At 29.7% G+C, this 20,278-nt stretch overlaps 2 protein-coding genes across 3 annotated transcripts in view; one reads left to right on the top strand and one right to left on the bottom strand.

The window, feature by feature from the left end:
• LOC107456194 (calcium uptake protein 1, mitochondrial) overlaps positions 1-18,813 on the top strand; it is a 33,633-nt gene extending 14,820 nt beyond the window's left edge. For both annotated transcript variants that reach the window (XM_016073982.4, XM_016073985.4), the window contains 6 exons: positions 7,463-7,545; positions 9,124-9,318; positions 10,352-10,492; positions 13,100-13,208; positions 16,199-16,288; positions 18,499-18,813. In XM_016073982.4, the coding sequence (XP_015929468.3) occupies positions 7,463-7,545; positions 9,124-9,318; positions 10,352-10,492; positions 13,100-13,208; positions 16,199-16,288; positions 18,499-18,653 (773 nt within the window). In that variant the 3' untranslated portion in view covers positions 18,654-18,813. The remainder of the gene's footprint in view (positions 1-7,462; positions 7,546-9,123; positions 9,319-10,351; positions 10,493-13,099; positions 13,209-16,198; positions 16,289-18,498) is intronic.
• LOC122270821 (uncharacterized) lies at positions 901-5,503 on the bottom strand. The gene has a single exon (XM_043049742.3). The coding sequence runs from the start codon at positions 5,221-5,223 to the stop codon at positions 1,012-1,014; it is 4,212 nt and encodes a 1,403-aa protein (XP_042905676.2). The 5' UTR covers positions 5,224-5,503; the 3' UTR covers positions 901-1,011.
• Positions 18,814-20,278: the final 1,465 nt, after the last annotated feature.

The following is a 20,278-nucleotide window of genomic DNA, read 5'->3' as shown; positions in this document are numbered from 1 at the left end:
AGAATATTTGATTTTTTAAACTGGCTGATCCCTTCAGCAGACATATTTATACTTATTAGAAAAAAAAAGTGTAAAAGTTAAACTTTATAATTACTCTAAAAGCTTAATTGATTACTAGATTTATCTTTCATACAGTTTTGGCTGTTTCAGTTTATGTTTGGCATTTTGATTAAGCAGGAACATACTCTTTGTGATGAATATTAGTAATTATTGCTATGAATAACTATTTTATTTAATTTTTTATTAATTTAAATAATAATTAAAGCATAATTTTTTAAATTTTTTTTGTTTAAAATTTAAATGTTAAAATTGTAACTTTTTAGTAATAAAATAAAATAATTACTAGTTATGTAACTTAAGTTATTGAAATTTTTTGTTAAAATTTGATACTCACACATTAGAATAAAAAATCAGTCAACTATGACATATACCCTATAAAGATATGAGTTCCTTCAAATATTTTTATCCAACTTCAGCATTGAGTTCAACATAACAGGTTTCACTGTAGCATTTATAATTGTGCTTTTTTTATTTATTAATATGCTTTAGTAATCAATTTTTGATCTAATATCTTCAAATTTATTAAGTAATCTCTTAAGGTAAATTGTGAGCTATTTTCCTCGGGAAATATGCCAACAATGGGTTTATATTTTCTCCTTCCTATTTGGTCTAGCAATAAAATCAGAAAGCATAGCTCCGCTTAGTAAATCATTATTTATGACAGTTCCATTTATCTCAGTTTAACCATTTTAATTTCCTGCTTGTTAGGAAACATTAATATGCCAGTGTAAAAATTTATGTGTATAATTACAGTTCTCTGTACGAATTTCTATAAGGCTAAATACAGCTAACACGATTTAGCCTTCTATGTCTGTGCTGTAAAAAAAATATCTTAAACAATTTGCATAGCAAAAAAAAGTTTTATTTTATTTTATTAAGTGTAGACATAGACTAAGTCATCTTAGTGGTAAAACTTCAGATCCAATATATGAATCAATTGCTAGTCTCATTTTAAGTAAGTAATATATTTCTGAGGCAATTAATTAATTCTCCACTTTTGGCAGTCTCAGTTGTGTACAGACATGATCTAACCGTATTATCCTTAGCATTAACATCCGCTCCTTTTTCTACAAGCTTTTCAACTACTACTAAGCGTAAGTAACTAGCAGCCTTATAAAGAGGTGTTTCACCTGTATTATCCTTAGCATTAATATCGGCACCATTCTCAATCAACTTTTCTAATACTGCTAAACTACCTCCCATAGCAGCCCAGTGCAAAGGTGTTGCACCTCCTGTATCTTTAACATGAATATCTGCACCTTTCTCTATCAACTTTTCTACTACAGCTAAATGACCTAATGCAGCTGCCCAGTGCAAAGGCGTTGCATCTACAATATTCAGTGCATCAATTTCTGCACCTTTATCTATTAGCTTTTCGACAGCAGCTATAAGACCTTTTTTGGAAACACTGTGCAAAGCTGTTTCACCTTCTTCATTTCTAGCTTCAATGTTCGCACCTTTCTCTAGCAGTTTTTCTACTACAGTCAAATGATCAAATAAAGCAGCCAAGTGCAGGGCTGTTAACCCCCCATCTTCCTTGACTTCAATATCTGCACCTTTCTCTATCAACTTTTCTACTACAGCTAACTGACCTCCTGAAGCTGCCCATTGCAGGGGGGTTGCGCCACGTCCATCCTTGGCTTCAATATCTAAACCTCTCGCTATCATTTTTTCTAATACCGCTAGACCACCTCCTGTAGCAGCCCAGTGCAGAACCGTTGCACCACGTATATCCATAGCTTTAAAATCTGCACCTTTCTCTATCAACTTTTCTACCACAGCTAAATGATTAAATGATGCAGCAGAGTGAAGAGCTGTTAAGCCCCCCATCTCTGTAGCATTAATATCTGCGCCTTTCTCTATCAACTTTTCTACTACTGCTAAATGGCCTCCTGCAGCAGCCCAGTGCAAAGGTGTTATATATATAGTATTCGGAGCATTAATTTCTGCACCTTTCTCTAGCAGTTTTTCTACAACAGCTAAAATGCCTTTTTTGGAAGCACTGTGCATAGGTGTTTCACCATACTTGTTTCTAGCTTCAATTTTTGCACCTTTATCAAGTAGTTTTTCTACTACAACTATAAGATCATTCTTAGACGATGCATAGTGTAGAGGAGTGTTACGGTAACTATCCTTAATGTCTACATTCGCATCTTCTGCTTCAATTAAATAGTTGATTATTTTTACATAGCCATGTTCTATTGCTGAATGTAAAGGCATTATGCCCATATTGTCCGCAGTTGTAAAATCAGCCTGTTTAGTATCAATGAAGTACTTAACTGTGTTTTGCCGATCTAACTCTACAGCTAAGTGGAAAAGTGTTTTCCCATTAGTGTCTTTCATTGTTAGATTCATTTCTTTCATCTCTATTAAATATTTAACTATTTCTAACTGATCTCCGTAAACTGCCCAGTACAGCGCACTCTCGTTATAATTGCCGCCTTTTTCTATAAAAAATTCTAATATTTCAAAATGACCCATATGTGCTGCTTCATCTATAAGAGACATACCATCTTTATTTTTTATGTTAATACTGGCTCCTTGAGCTACAAGAAAATCAACTACATCTATTTGATCATTAAAAGCTGCTAGACCCAAGGGTGTGTAACCACTTTCCTGTCTCTTATTTAAGTTAACTCCTTGATTACTGAGGAAACTAACGATCTCTAAATGTCCTTTTTCAGCAGCAAGATGAAGTGGTGTATAATCACGTACATCACACGATTCCAATTCCACTCCTGAATTCACTAAAATGTATAAGATAGATTTCAGTCCCACTGAAGCGGCTAGGTGTAAGGCTGTTAATTCATCTTTTCCTTTTGCATTGATGTTTGTCTCGTTTATACCTAGTAATTCAAAAACAACACCTTCTTTATTAAGCAAAACAGCTAAGTGAAGTGGCGTCCAACCCTCATCAGAATGAGCATTGACATCTGTCCTGTTATCTCCGAGAAGCTGTTTAACAATCCTCGCATTCCCTGTAGTAGATGCTAGATGAAGTGCTGTCAGATTCCCATGTGATTCTAAATTAATGTCCATCTTTTTCTTACTAAGTAATATATTAATTGTTTGTTCATATCCTCCTAAAACAGCCAAATGTATTGGAGCAAGACCTTTTTCTGATTGGATATTTACATTGACTCTCTCATCAGCACACAGCATATCTACGGCATTATTTTTATTGGAAGTCACAGTCAAATGGAGTGGAGAAAAGCCACCTACAGTCTTTGCTTCAGTATCAATGTTTTCAGCTTGTAATAAATTTCCGATTGCTCTAATATGACCCATTTCTGCTGCTACATGCAATGGTGTCCAATCTAAGTTTGAAGTTACACTGACATCAGCTCCATGTCTGATTAGCCCTGTGATGAAATTTTCATATCCTAATTCAGCTGCAATATGAAGAGGAGAAAAACCATTCCCGTCTTGTGCGTTAATATCAGCACCATTGTTTACTAAAGTTAACAGTGTCCCTAGATTACCCGCTTGTGCAGCCGCATGTACTGCTTGACGTCCTTCTTCAAAAGGAATAGTAACGTTTGCCCCATTTTTGATCAATACATCAATATCCAATGCTGCAATTTCTTCATTTGCCTCTAAAGCTGAATTGTAAAGATCCCGATGAATATCTCGAAATTCAATTTGATGGTTGTTTTCAATAATGCCTACCAATTCAGGCTTCTCATGATCAAATTTTCTAAAAATAATGCGTGTTGTATCCCGTGGAGCAGTTCCTATATCAAGAGTTGGACATGCTTGTCCGTATATTGTATAAGGGATAGACCAATCACTAACTTGAGAATAAATCCCCCCATTCATATATTGCACAGCATAACTGATTTTTCTATGATCTTTCCATCCGATAAAAGGGGTTCTTATTGTAGAAGTAGTAAAGTTATATCTTATTTGTTCCCTTGGTTTGGTATTGGGTAAATTATTTATTGCCAGAAGATAGGATTTTATCTGATTAAAGTAATTTATTTTTTTTGAAACAAATTCAACAATGTTACTTTTTTTAGTTTTGATAAAATCTAAGGTTTTTACTGTATTGAGTACAATTATAACCTTATCAATTAATCCATTCATGTTATCAACTCCAATCAAAGAATTTGTAAAACCTTTCAATGTTCTTAAAGAAACAGACAAGTACTGGTTATATTTCTCTAAGTCGCTTTTTTGGTAACTTTCATTTGCAAGGTAATTGTAGCCAGTCAGTAAAAAAGATAAGATGGAATTATAAGTATTTGTTCCTAAACACAGCAAATAAAGCACTGTAAATGCTGTTTCATCATTCGCACTTTCTGGTATAGCCAGTCCTTGATTAACAATATTATTTAAAAGTGTATGTAGACTAGTAGCTGAATGGGGAGTTCTAGATTTTCTTAAATCGTTCAAGATACTATCTTCTCCTTCAAGATGAATAATAAGTTGCTCATGAGAGAGATATTTCAGAGCATTTTTTTCAAGATGGAAATATTCAATGTAAGTGATTAGTCCCGAAGTAGCCTCTTCTGCTTTGGATTTTCTTATAAAAGATCGAATCTTTTCAAAACCTTCTTTTATTTCATCTCGTGTTTTACCAAGTTGACTGGATACTGCTGCAAATCCAGATTGTATAGCAACAAAATTTTTTTCCACTTTATCTTCAACTCGTTGAATTGCTTTATAATTTCTATGTATTGCATTTAAGTTCTCTTGAATAGCACCATAATTCCTACTTAAACCATCATCTACCTGGTGAAATCTTGCACCTAATATATCCTTTATTTCATCAAATGGAATTTCGTCACAACGTAGAGCCGCATATTCAAGATCTGCAGCATATTTTACACCATAAGCAACCTTAGAAGTCACTGCAGAAGCAGCAGCAGGAGCACTACCAAAAAAACTAGCCGAGCTGAAAGCACTTGTAGCGACGTTAGCAATGTCAGCTGTTAATCCTGCTGTTAGTGATGAAGCCTTTAATGCATCACACCCTATCCTCTTAAGGGATCTTTTTTCACGCAGAAGTGTGCCTATTCTATCTGCATTATAATTTAAAATTCCTGTGACAGGTATTTTTAATGCATCAGTTTTTTCATCTGAAAGCAATAGGAACCACATTACAATTATCCTCAAACTAAAATAATTTCTGTCTCTTTTACTTTCATTAACTCTCATCATCCTTAATTCAAAGAACAGTTTTAGATCAGAACTTAAAGAATCAATGAAGAGTTATAGACCACAATGATTTTCAAACTAATGAAGAACTACAAAGATTTCGAATCATGCAAACATCTAATGTGAAACTACTATTTTTAAATGCATGATCTTCCCTAATCAAATCTTATCAGCAAAGGCGAGTAAAAATAAATAAATTGCCTTTTAATATGCATATTTTTTATCAAAATATTATTTCATGAAAGACAACACTATGAGCTTTGAAAGTTTGCGAGGTTCTATGTTTATTGATTAGATATTGATAAGATAAATATTATGCTTGTTTCACTTTCAAACTTTCATTTATTTACATCACATTCTGTATCTAACTAGCATGATTTTCTATCTTTTTTATTTATTTTTTGTATTTGTTTCAGACATTTTTAATTTGCACAGCTTTGTTAGAAATTATTTTAATTTGAACTAAGTTTTATTTTTTAATAACATATGAGGAAGGAGTTGATAAAGTAACAACTATTTTTATAAGATTTCTGATGGTCGTGTAATAGGTAGAAAGTAAGAAAATTCCATCTGTCTGGGGAAAAAATTAAAGAAAGATAAAGGTATTTTATTCAAATACTCAAAAGTCAGAGAAATGGTCTTAATCTTGCTTTGAAATACCTAAATGTCTAATATATTTTTTTTCGTAAAAATTGGGTTAAATTCTGAAAGATATTTTCTGATGCTGAATTTTTGTTCAATTTATATCAATAGAGAACCTCAAACATAGCCTCAACGTTGGTCTCATATAATGCGACTAATTGAATAAAATTATGTATCAATTTCAAAAATATTTGTTATTAATATTAAGAAAACTGTAGTACAGTTAATTTTAGAATTACCCTTAATGTATATGTCATAAATATGTCATAAATAAATGCAGAAAAAAATGTCTGTGTGTCCCTCATTTTATCTTGATGCTAATCTGCCTAAATCCTTTCATGTAATTTATTTGTTTGGTTAGTTTATTCTTATAATAATTTGTTTTAAAAAAAAATTTTTTTTTAGCTTGAATGAGAGGGAAAAGTTAGAAATTTTTTTCTAGTGTTTGTGGTTGTTCCCACCTAATAAAACCCTCAACTATAACTCTGTGACTATTTTAATTTGTAACAAAGTAAAACAAAAGTAAATATACTCAAGTTCATTTTTAATTAATATAAATAACAATATAAAATTTATTATTAATTTAAATTTTAAAAAAAAGTATACTTTTGTTATTCATTTATATTAAAATATATATAAACTTTACTTCAGTAAATAGATGAAAAATTAATTTTTACACCTAACTAGGAACTTAATACTTGAAAGCTTACTTAAAAAACTAATACTTAAAAGCTTGTAATTAATATGCAACTTAACTAGATATAAATTTTACCACTTTGTCCAATACTATCTTCGGATTATTATTGAGATTAAATTCTACTTTACAAATAGTCCATTAGTACCATTCTACTGCAACAATAACATCCAAACTTATTGGACCTAAAAATCAAAGTTTTTCAGCACTTATTTGTGCAATATTTTCGTTAGAAGCCCTTTTTTTTAAATCTCGGAGATTCAAAATAAAAATAAAAGAATTTGTATTCTATATGTTGTTATTCTTGTTTTCCTGTGGCGCCATCTATGGCCAAGAATTTTATTTCTTCCACACCCATACATCACACCTGTTAATAGGGCGAACCCAGTCATTCATCCACAAATTGTAATTTTGACCTGAAACAGAGAACTATCAATTCCCAATTCAGTACCCCCAGAGATATTGATTTGTTTTGTGAACATGTAGGACCTTGTGACCCGACAGATTTATAATGCACCAGTCACAATTTACTACACTGGGAGTTTTTGGCCGACTGGATTAGAACTCCCGTTCTAACGAACGGGAGTCCAGCACCCTGCCAATCAGGCTATCCCTGCTATTTGGATTCTTATAAATAGTTATTATGAAGCATGCAATATTCATCATCCCAAACTAGCTTTCCTTATACTTCTTTTTTATAAATCTATAATAGCAGAATGAAATTTTTATTCATCGAAAATTCATTATCATTAAAATTAAACAGTTTCTTTTTTAGTCTGGGTTTTCTTTCTTTTTTTTTTAAACAGAGTACTTATATTTTAAATAATATTCACAGAGTTAAGACCACATATTTTTAAAATTAATTTGATAATAATTGCAATCAAAATTTTGCTTTGAATTTTTCAGCGTCTAAGAGACATTTTGAAATAGCTTTTCGAATGTTTGACCTCAATGGCGATGGAAATGTTGACCATGAAGAGTTTGACAAAGTGAGTAATGTTCATTCACATTATAAAAGTTTTTATGTGTGATACTTTATATCATGATATTTTGTGTGCCCCTTTTATATTATATTTTTGCAATACTTTATTATTGCTTTATAGTTTGTGTGTTATTTTATCATTGCTTAATAATTTGTATGATACTTTATCTTAATTTAAATAGAATTTTTTTACATTGTTCATTTCAAGATAAATTTTGCGTTTTTATAACGTTTAAATATTTGGTAGTATTTAAACATTAAAATCTGTATTTTATATGTTTATTCAGTGCAATTATGATAATAAAAATTAATCTTATTCAGTCTAACATCATATATGGTGTGTTTAAAATGTCTCACAATTCTTGGAAAAAGAAAGGTTTATTGTTGAAGAATGATAAATTGAATTTCTGTATTAAAAGTAATGAATAAATAAATAAATTAAAAAAATTTATAAAAATAATTATTTGTTTATTGTTGCCACACTCTTTCTTTAATATAAACCTTATCTAAATTTCAGAATTAAAGAAATGACATTATTTGTATTGAAACTTGTGTCAGTGTATTTTATTTCTACACTTTTTTTCATGATGTAATTCAACTAAGAAGTCATTCAAATATTTAAGCGTATTTTTGGCACTTATGGGCTCCCCTCTCCGTGTGACTAAAAATAAGCAAATTACAAACTTGCTATGCTTACATCACATTACGTTGCAACATCCCTTTCTCTTGTTTTTTGCTTTAACTGTTTTTGCGCAAATTTAACTTACATTTCAATTTTGAAACTTGTACCTTTTTTTTGTATTTAAAAATATTAAAAAGGATTTAAGCGTCTTATGTAAAAGTTGCCCATACCCCTCCTCCATTCTTGTTTAGAACAAATAAAATCATGAACCCCCTCACGCTTTAAATTCTTTTGTACTATTTCATTGGTCCTTATTAAAAGTTTTGGCTTAAAACATTGAGATTTTCCAATTTAAAAACCAAATGGTTTTATGAAGATGGTAATTTAAAATACAGCCCTTTTTATTTCTAATTTTTGAAAAATTATAACCTTATGCTTAAATTGCTGTTGATTTTTAAATAATTTTAATCCATACAGTTCTTTGGCAGAAAATGTCACTAAGGGTAATCTTATTTTAATGCTAAATGTTTGATTTGAATTACTTCATGGCAATCTACTATTTTTAGATTTCTTCTTTGTTACTATATCAACCGACTAAGTGTTTCCTATTTAAGGAAGTTTATAGAAAATTTCTCCTTAATATACAAATTTCTCATTGAATATCAAAGAGAGACTATTTTTTTTTTGCTGGAAAAACAGAGTATGAAAAAGCATCTTTGGCTTTGCAAGCATTCAGCCATTTAAAATAATTCTCAATAATCACTATAATACTTTGTCATTAGCTAATTCAAGTGTTTAAGAAAACTGATAAAAAATTTCTTGTTTCAAAAAAAATTACTACACTTTAATTTTCCGCCATGCTGTTCAATAGATAAACTACTCTTAGTAGAGATTTTTGTAAAACCCTGCCCAAGTAGTTAATCAGTTATATTATTGATATACGTAATATATCTTTAATCGTAGGTCCAGACCATAATCCGGAGCCAGACCAGTGTGGGAATGCGTCACCGAGATCATTCAAATACTGGAAACTGTTATAAATTCTTTGGTAGTGCCTTATCTACATATTTCTTTGGTCCTAACTTGGATCGAAAGCTTACTATCGAAAAGTTTTTAGAATTCCAGAAACAATTACAAACTGAAATCTTGACTTTAGAGGTGAGTCTAATTGTAAAATATGGTTTCAGATAACTTGATTTCTTCTTTTTTTTTCAAAGATGTGAGATTTTTCAATACTTGAAATTACAAGATCTTTGTAAAATTATTCGTGGATTTTTTTAACCTTATTAAATAATTCTTGTGTTGAAATGCAGTGAAGGGAATATAATTTTTTTTTCTCTATTCACTTTACTTAACCTTTTTACTACAGCTCTTAACATTTTGTCTTAAAATGTGTGAGATTACAAACTAAAAGAAATATATCTAAAATTTTTGTAACTACTTAAAAGAAAATTATGCAAAGATCTTTTGGCACAAGAAGATACATTTTCTTTGTTTTCACAAAATAATATAAAATTAATTTTTTGACCTATTTGTTTGAAAAAATATATGTAATGACATGTTTATAAATTTTCTCAATGTAGTGAGGTTCCATTATAAATGGTTTTTAATGGTTCATTATTAATTTTCGTTTTTTGAACTTTCTTGTTAGAAAAAATATATGCAAAATGACATGTTTTTAAAATTTTACACTGTAATGAGGCTCTATTATTGCTGACTCTTAGTTTGAATTCATGTTGGCAGGTTTATTTATTTATAAATATATAAATTTATGAAAGACAAAAGTGTTGAATATTTTTATTCCTTTATTTTTAGGATATTTATTTTTCTCTTAAGCAATTGTGAACTCTTTTTGTTTTAAATAAAAAGCAGCTTGTTTTTTTTTTGTTTTTTGTTTTTTTTTATTGCAGATTAATTTTACTTCTATAATTGAAAGAAACTTTTATCAGTTATCTGTTAAATCGTTTCTCACTTTAAAAAATTTCTTCATAGATATACTTAGAAAACATAAAAAATAATTTTATTTAAATGAGAGTTTTTACTTCTAAATCGTTTGTACCTGATACTTTGAGAAAAATTGGGATCTTTCTTAACTTATAAGAAATTGCTGAATAAATGTTCACTAAATGCAAATTTCAGTGCAATTACAAAGTGTTTACTTAAAACTAAACCTCTTTTCTTTCTTTAATAGTTTCAAAGAAAAAATCCAAATGCAGAAGGATTTATTCGAGAAGTTGATTTTGCAGATTTGCTTTTAACATATGCTGGATTATCAGAAAAAAAGCATATCAAGATGTTAAAACGTGTCAAGAAGATTTTCAAAAATTCCAGAGTAAGTTACAATACAGTAAAACTTGTGTAAGTTGACCACTTGTGGTGCATTGTTTTAGTGCTCAACTTAGACAAGTGGTCAACTTATAGAGGGTGTGGGTCATTGTTTACTTTTCCGTTTCCTATATCATGTTGCTATTTAATTTTTTTTTTTTTTACTTGACTTAAAAATTTTATTCTGAAAATATGCAAATGAATGTCTTAAGAAATGTGTTTAAACCTGAATGAACTTCAATTTGATACATTGTATAATTCTAATGTTTAATTAATTTTTTTTAAAAAAATTATTTCGTTAGTTATGCCTATAAAGTGTTTAATAAATATAATTTCTTAAAATATCAGAACACGAAAACATGTAATTTGAAAACTTTAACAAAATAAAATTATTTGAACACTTTAAAATTTATTTACTACACTTAAAGATCAAAGACCATAAATAAAGGATCAAAGCATATTTCAGAGCATTCATTTATTCAAATGCTTACTATTGCAACTGGAAGAACAACTTTTCAACTAATACACCTGTTTTCAATGAACGGATGAAAGAAATGGTCAAAAGCTTACAGTTTCCCCTGCTGGTCAACTCACAAATGGGTTTAGATTATCTTTTTACACTATTTCACCAAACAAGTGAAATTTTAACATATGTTGCCAAAATGACAGAAAATTTTCTTAATTTTTCTTTTCTGGTCAACTTATGAGGGTTTTAGAATAGAATTTCATAATACTCCTAGATAAAATTGACTTATTTCAGTGGTCAACATACAAGATAGACAGGTGGTCAAGTTACAAAGGTTTTGCTTCTTTATATTATATAGGAAAAATTCCGTTCTTGATAATTGAGGTCAACTTATGCAGGTGCCCAACTTACAAGGGTGGTCAACTTGGCAGGTTTCACTGTAATAGTTTTTTTTTAATCCAATGTACATGGTGTTCACAATTTATAGAAATAGTCAAACATCTCAAAAAATATGCATTGAGTAAAAAATCTGTCTCGTTCTCTCACAAATTCGGCCCTGCCCTTTGAGTGTCCCTGGTTGTAGGTTTGAGTGAAGTTTGGCGTCGTCAAAAGAGATTTTTTTCAAAATATTAAACATTATTTATTTTATCTTAAATGTATTTTTCAAGATAAATCAATTTTTAACAATTTGTAACCCAATTTCATTTTACAGTTACAAAGCAATCTATAATAGGTTATAGGTCAAGTTTTCACAATAATCTATCATGTTGTAAAAACTTGACAGTACTTTTTTCTGGAGAACCTAAATCTGCATTAAAAATAAATTTCTATTTAAAATTTTGATGCTGTTGAGGTGTCAAGTTTTATATCATAATTAGGTCTGCAAGTTTGTCGCAGGAAATTATGAAAATTACACAAATTCTAAAAAATAAGTAAAAAATTTATATAAATTTTATCTAAATCTGCATTAAAAATAAATTTCTATTTAAAATTTTGATGCTGTTGAGGTGTCAAGTTTTATATCATAATTAGGGCTGCAAGTTTGTCGCGGGAAATTATGAAAATTACACAAATTCTAAAAATTAAAAAAAAATTTATATAAATGATGCAAAAGACAGAAATTGCACAAACACTAAAAAAAGCTTAAAAATACACAACAAAAGTATTTCTTTGAATTTCAAACAATGTTAATATTTTTATTTAAATGAACAGAATTTTGGTACAAAGTATTGTACACTGTCAGATTATTCTCATTTATGCTTCGTCTTTCATCACTTAATACATTTTTATACTTAGAAAACGATCTTTCTGCGTCAACACTGTTTTTAGGCACCAACAAACTTCGAATTGCCAATTTTGGAGCGTTTGGTCTTTGATTTCCAAAACTCGATCAATTTTCCTTCACCAACGCGCAATTCCTTGACCGTTGCTTTGTAAGAAGCAATTGCTGTGAAAACTCAAACATTCTACATTCAAACTACTACTAACCCTACTAGTCCCTACTAACTACTAGCCCCCCCCTTCATCTAAGAAACTGATCCATATTTAAGAAATCACAAGAAGCCGCCTAGGAAAAGTGCAATGGCATGTATAACAATTTTTCTGTCAAAGATTTGATTTGTAACATTTTCCTTCTTTTGTGATTCCAATTTCTTTTGTATTCATACTGACTTCAGGAAGGTAATTACCCTCCCTAAGTGTGGAAAGACCACCTTACTTGACAAGATTGTGATTATCTCTTATCTCTGAACTCTTTCCATGTCATTTCGCTATTGACTCACTCCCTTAAATATCTAATCAATTTTACATGTTCAATTTAAGGTTCAGGAAAATAAAAAAAAATTTGTTTAATAAAAATAATAAATAAAAAATGAAAAGAAAATCAAATTTTAAGCAATTTTCGCACAAGTCAAAACATATTGAGAAATTTGCGGATTTTAGGAAAAAGATGACAATTTCGCGGAAATCATCGCGACGCGACAGACCTGCAGCCCTAATCATAATGCATCTTTTATAAATATTTTATGTGTGTATTTATAATTTTTGATCCTATTCTTATTTCTTGGTATTTATGACTGTTTCCATACTTTCCGGACACTCTGAAAACAATATTCAAATTAAATCTAATGTTTGTTTGTTTTTCCCTAGGGTATAAGCCTTGATGATTACTTACTTTTCTTTCACTTTTTGAATGATATTAATGATGTTGATACTGCATTAACTTTTTATCATATTGCTGGAGCATCTATTGATCCAGGTAAATAACCATGTTTACCTTTTTGAATATTATTAAAAACATTTCTTCAAGGGCATACCCAAACCCTCCTTATGCAGAGGGCAAGATATATTATTAAAAATATATTATTTTTTGACATTTAGAATAAGCATTTTTTTTTTTTAAAATATATATTTTTTTCCCTTGAAACTTACTTAACCCCTTAACGATCGGTTAATTTTCAAGAAATCAGCCATAAAAGTGCCTATTTTTTTATACACGTATATTATACATGTATTTGATTAGTGCTGACATCTAGTTTAAAATAAACTATCTACAATTACCTTAAAAATATCCTGGTACTGCCATCTGGTATGTAAAATGAAAAATAAAATGTTTTCCCGTCAAAAGAAATGAATTAGTTTTATTCTTATTGGTGGGTTACTACTGAACACTCCAGCCCAGAAATATCACGGGAGCGAGAAATAGTGGGCGAAACCTCACCCCGTCATTTTCCCGAGAGTGAGAAGGAAGGGGTTAAGAAAGCCACTGTAATGTGTTGAGAATTAGTTACTATAGGAATGAGTTACTATAATTTGGAAATAAATATTATGCTTTTATTTTATTTACCTATTTCCTCAAGAACAAAAACAAATATAGTAAGACGAAAAGGCAAATAATCTAAACAAATCCCGAGAGAGAAAGGATCAAGGCATTATTTTCAGTTCCAGTTCTAGGATAGAACTCCTCTTTCATCGCCAAAATGGCGCCACTATCCAAGACTTTGGTGTGCGACTCACACTGTGATGGCTCAGTAGTTAGGACACTGAACTGTCATAATGTGGGATCCGATCCCCAGTGGCAGCTTGAAACTCACCCAGCTTCGGATAAATGGTAACCAGCTTGTTTGGAAATGAAAGCAGCCTGTACATTGTACTAACCACATTGCCACAACTATGCTGTTGGTCCCAAAATTGTGAAGCCTTAGCCTATGACCCCCTGGCCCACAAGGACTGTTGCAGGAATGCTTTTTAACTATCATGCACATTGTTGTAGAAATGCATACTAATTTAATTGTTAATGAAATATTTGACTGAAACTAGCTTTTTTTTCTTCAGTATTTATTATATTAATAATTGAAAGTAAGTCAAAATGAAAATTACCAATTATGTGTATGTTATTGTAAATATTTTTATGAATGCCAGTATTGTAGGGGGTAGTTTTTGAGTGGCGGGAATGCTAAAGATTCCAACATTATATGAATGTGTAGCATTTTTGTAAAATGATCTATATGATTATTAGTTTTTTATTTAAAACATTTTCATTTGTTTCTATCATTTTCTTTTGCAATGCTTTAATTGTAAAAAAAAATTTTAAAAAATATAATTTTTTTCTAAGACAAAAAATATTTATAAAAATAATAGAAATCACAAATATATATAGATGTTAACTTTTAATACAGATGTTTTCAATGATAATATAGTGTAATAAAAATGCATAAATAAGCCAGATATTTTTAATAATAAATTGTTTGTATTGAAATATTGCGCTTTTTTTTAAACATCATTTACATATTTATTCATTTGGTTTTTGTTTCAAGAATTTTCATTTTTTTTTTTTAATATTTATCATGAATATAGATGTCTGTAAATTCCAATATTTTTTTTTTATTCCTGTACATCAAGTTGCATTTTAATTATCGCTTTTTTACATATTGTATTTTGTAGTAATTGATCTAGCATTGAACTCATGAATTTATCTGTTATTATATTTTTTGAAACTTAATAAATTGTGATTGTGTAAAGTAAACATAGGTAAACAATATTTTATTTCATAACCGTCATTAAACAACCTGCAAAATTTGAGTTTATGGCTTCCAATGTTCAACTCCGTAACCTAATAATTTTGAATCTAATCTAGGGAACTTTAGGATCAAGTATTATGAGAAATTTTGCTTTTGTGGAGGAACTTTTTAATGAAGCCAGAATTCGCATCGACCAGCCATGGCTGGGTGTCGAACCCGGTCACCTCATTGGGAGGCGAGCGCTCCAATGAGGTGAGCCACCAAGGCTCATAATATGAGCAGTAGTGGCTCATCAATATGAGGTCATTGAATCCTAAATTTAAGATTAGGTAGGCCTGAAAGTCTGAAAAAGTTCTTTGGAAACTTTGTGAAAATGCATTATTACCATAAAAAATACTTGCCCTAACCTACAAGCTGTTTTTAATAAATAAGCGTAGACCCTATTGTGTAATTTCTTTAGTTAAAGAAAGCATGGTTTTAATTTTATGAATTTTTGAAAAACAATGTGTTGTGTCATTTGAGCTAAACAGGTGCAGCAAAATATCGTAGTGAAAAATGAGACTAAAAAAATGATGTGCTTGTAAAATTATCTTTAATTTGTATTAAATTAAAATTGGTAGCATGGATTAAATCCATATGCAGTGAAATTCGTTCAATTGGTAAAAATTTTATAAATGTATAAAACTTTATCAAATTAATCAAAATTCTATTTTTCTTCTTTTTACTTTATTTAGTAAATTCTGGACTATCTACCACTTATAGGGGGGGGAAAAATCTAGTTTTTTTTTTTTTTTTTTTTTTTTTTTTTTTTTTAATAAGAAAATGTTCTTCATTTTAAAAATTCAGATTATTAAAAACATGAATTACTTTGCAAAAAAAAAACTGTTCTGAAACTTACAAATGTTTTTATTAAATTAAAATTTTTTGTTCAAAAGAATAAAAAAGAAAAATAGGGAAAAATTATTTAAGTCACTTTTATGGTTTTATTTCTGTGTATTCAAATGAATTTAAAAGAAATTTATTGCCATTTAATAATTTATTGTTTGTTCTTTACTTTTCTCATACTTTCTCTCAGCAATTTTCTATCCATTTTAAAAAATAATAATAATCTGCAGATGCCATGATAATCTGCAGTGTCTGCCGCCATCAAGCGCCACTTATGCAACCATGTTAACCTAGTTTGTTCTCTGTAATTTTAATGTTTAAATCTTTTTTTCTCCCTTAACAGCAACCCTGAAACATGTTGCCAAAACTGTGGCGCATTTAGACTTGAGCGATCATGTTATTGATGTTGTTTTTACACTATTTGATGAAAATCGTAAGTAATCTTATTGTATAAAAGATATATTTTAGCATTAAATCTTTAGTTTTAAATCAATTTATTTGTTAACAAATTTTAATATTAAAACTGTATTACCTCTTCTAGAAGAACTTTATGTTTCAGTCTAAATAAAATATGAATTTTTTATGCAGCCTATAAAAGAAATGAGAAAATCTCCAACCAAATTCGATTCGTTACCATGTTAGAAATATTTATCACTCTAGAAGTTAATTATACTCTAGATCTTGTTTTGTTGTTGTTTCTAATGCTACTTGCCAATACTAGCAGTTCTTCTTGGTAAAACCCAGCAAATTTAAAGCAGAGGGTGCGTTTCTTGTTTTTCATTGGTAAAATGAAAAACAATGGTCAAGAATATGATTTCAGCCACACACACACGTTTTACAGGACGGACCCATAATTTTGACCTGAACTTGGAAGACTTTGTTGCCCGACAGATTTAATGTGCACCAGTCACCATTGACTGCAAGGGGAGTCTTCAGCTGGTGAGGATCGAACTTACAATCTCTTGGACATGGGCCCAACACCCTACCAACCAGGCTAAAAATCTAAGGTAAAAAGCTTACAGAAATCATTCCTAGACACATGTTTGAAGTAAGTTTTCAAGCATGTGCTTCCACTCCCTGCTGCAGTTGATACTTGAGCCATGGCGTTGGCATCTGTATCCTTCTCAACGATATACACCTCTAGAGTTTCAACTGATTAAGGGGAAAGAAAATATCACGACAAATGGGAAATAGCTAATGCCTAACGGTAGTGGAAAGATAACTTAAATCCTTACATCATCTATGAACACAGTTATATTGAGTCTGTTTGGTTACTAAAGGCATATATCTTCCTTCTACTGCTTCATAATATTTTTCACGAGTTACCTTCTCTAAGAAATCAATATTGTGGTGCTTCCATACCTTTATAAAATAAGATAATCTTAGCAAGCCCCCGATCTTGTTTTAAATAAATTTTAGATTTTTAATGCCAAAAAATCGTAGGCTTATTTAAAAATCTGCCTCTTCGCTATTCTCGCCAGCATTTTGAAAAGTGTCAGGCTAGTCTGAAAAGTCTTCAATATTTTTTAATCTTTCTGATAATTTCAAGCTTATTAGTCAGGCCTTATGTCTTTAGACTAATCAAGAAATATGTGAAAAATATGTCTTTAGACTAATCAAGAAATATGTGAAAAATAACTCAGATTGGATTTGCTTTGGCTCATTAAAATAAATCTTTACAGCCATTTACAATATAAGGGTTGACTATTCTGAACTAACTGTGAAGTATCTTTTTTCTCCAGTGGTCAGAACTACGTCAATTTTTTTTTTTAATAAATTAATTTTTAAAGTAGTCAATTTTCTCGAAAAAATTCTCCGATTTAACTTTTTGAAACCACTCATTTAGGACAAAAATATTTACACACACATTTGTAAATTTTAAATGTAAATATCTATTCTCTGGTGGTTGCAGCAAACAAACCTCAATTTTCTCATTGAACATTTTGTGTGCTACTATGTAAGTTTTAATACTAACCTTTTTAAAGTTTTATATCTTAACAATTAGATATCTGTTGCAGATAAATTGTTCAATACATAGGTGCACATTAGTTATTGTAGCCCGAATTTTTATTACTTATTTAATATATTTTTAAATATTATTAATAGTAACAATTAAATATTTTTAAAAATCAACTTATTTTAATTTGTAATTCAATACTTTTGTTTTGTACAACTATGTAAAAATCTGACAGTAATATTTAATGTTCCTTCAAGCATAAAAGAGTCCTACATAAAATTTTGACAAAATTGCAGCCCGCCATTTGATTTCTGTTTTTTATTGTGGCCAATAAAATATATAATACAGAAAATTAAGAAATATCAAATTTCTATTTATATGAAGGCAATTTATTGTTCAAAATCATCTTTTACAAGTTTTTCTATCAACAATCAATTTTTTACGCCTCATTCAATCTTTTCTAACAATGAATATTTAATTTAAGAAATGCTAGAAAATAAATAAATATTTGTAATTGAAGCTTCTAAATTTCTTTAATTCCTCTAAAAAGTACTGCACATTTAGAAAATACTTACTTTTCTAACTAACCAGCAAAATGCATGTACATGACATATACATTTACAAAACTATGCTCTATTTGCCGAGTAATTAAGTATGTCAAATCTGATAACCTTTCTATTTTGCAGTTGACGGACAATTGAGCAATCGTGAATTTGTAGCAGTAATGAAAGAAAGGTTACATCGTGGCTTAGAGAAACCAAAAGATACGGGTTTTGTTAAGCTGATGGATTCAGTTTGGAAATGTGCAAGGTTGAAGAAACCTGTTTTGTTAGATGTTTAAAAATCATTGCACAAATTGTTATCCTTATAAAACTATTCTGTGTTGAAGTTTGCTTAGAATATTTGTTAGATCTGAAGGCCCATTTCATTCATTTATTAGTCGTTCCTATTTATGAGAAGATTCTGTAACTTAGCAAAATAAATAAATCAATAACAGCAAAGTTGTGTTTTTTTATGTATTCTATTTCTTTTTTAACTGTAAGCAAAGTAATTAAAAAAATGGTTCCCAAGTTTTACCTGCCAATCAAGCAAGTTATACATTTGCTGAATGTTCTTTTACCGAATTTTTTAGATTAGAAAATATGTAATCTTTTTAGTCTATTTCGAAGTTATAAAAGAATTTAAGTCATAAATAATCAAATTACTACAATTGTTATATTTGATGCGTCACCCAGTTTTTCGCAGAGCACTGTTAACTAAGAGCTGCTTTAAAAAAATTTTCCTCCTTAAGAATTTTAATTTTCAAGTTTTAAAAAATATTTGGAAATTAGTATGAAATTTTTTTATTTTCAGTAATAAATTCATAAGTGATAACTGTATTTTACCCCTATTTTTTAACTCAGACATAATAATTTATAACTTCGAGCTCTACCGACTCTATAAGCTGCCCCAAATAACCTGCAGTAATAGGCTGAGCAATATATGGAGAAGCCCTGAAAATACCCCCCTACTAGATGGCTCAAGGACATCAAAAATGACCTGAAAATCCTAAAGATTTGAAATTGTTACCATGGGTAGGAGGCGCTGGCGTGTTAGATGTTGAGGCAGCCAAGCAAGGGGCTGTTGCACTGACAAAGAAGAAAATTTATTTTCTGAATTAGAACACAATTTGATTTAGAATATTCCAATTATTTCCTATTCCATTTTTGTCATTCTTTAATAATTTTTTGCTACAGCTTTCATTATCAATAGTTTACACCTTCAATTCCAAACAGGAAAGAGAAAAAAAACTGTTGGAAAAAATAGTTTGATTAAAGAGTGTGACTAGATTAGGATACTTCTTTGTTAAAGATTATGAAGAAGGATGTGTAAGAAGGGAACATAAATCCTCAATGTTTAACTAGCAATTTTCTAGATTAGTTTTGAAGGTGTCTGTTAGGCTAAGATCTAAATCAAAGTTGTTTTTCTTTTTCAGCTGCATATTTTAAAAAATATAGTTATACCATGCAGCTAATTTGCACCAGTGATATTTTTATTTAATAATGGCAACCAAAACTGCTCATCCTGATGTGTTTTCAGTTTGAGATTTGTCACTTCACTTAATGTAATGTAATATTAACAAAAATTTTCTATCTCTTCCAAAACAAAATTGTATTAATAAAAAAAAAAAAAAAGATAACAGTTCACTCTACCAAAAAGCGATTTTGCATGAGCAAATAAAAGCAACTTAACAATTGCCACGGTTGAGCTACAAAGTTAAAAAAAAAAAGGTAAAGAATGCAACAATCAACTTATTTTATCCCATTATTGGTTAGAAGTTTCAATTTAATTTTGCACACTATTTAAATACCATGAAAAATATATGATACTTAAAATATGTAAGTGCCAACAAAAAGGAAGCTATTAAATAGAGTTAAAAAATGACAGTACATAAGTGTTTTCAAACACAGATTGATTATACAGCTA

The sequence above is a fragment of the Parasteatoda tepidariorum genome, chromosome 9 (genome assembly GCF_982258835.1).
Source record: "Parasteatoda tepidariorum strain Cologne lab strain chromosome 9, Ptep-v5.0, whole genome shotgun sequence".
In the NCBI taxonomy this organism is placed as follows: Eukaryota; Metazoa; Arthropoda; class Arachnida; order Araneae; family Theridiidae; genus Parasteatoda; species Parasteatoda tepidariorum.
This window is presented reverse-complemented; position numbering and strand designations above follow the sequence as displayed.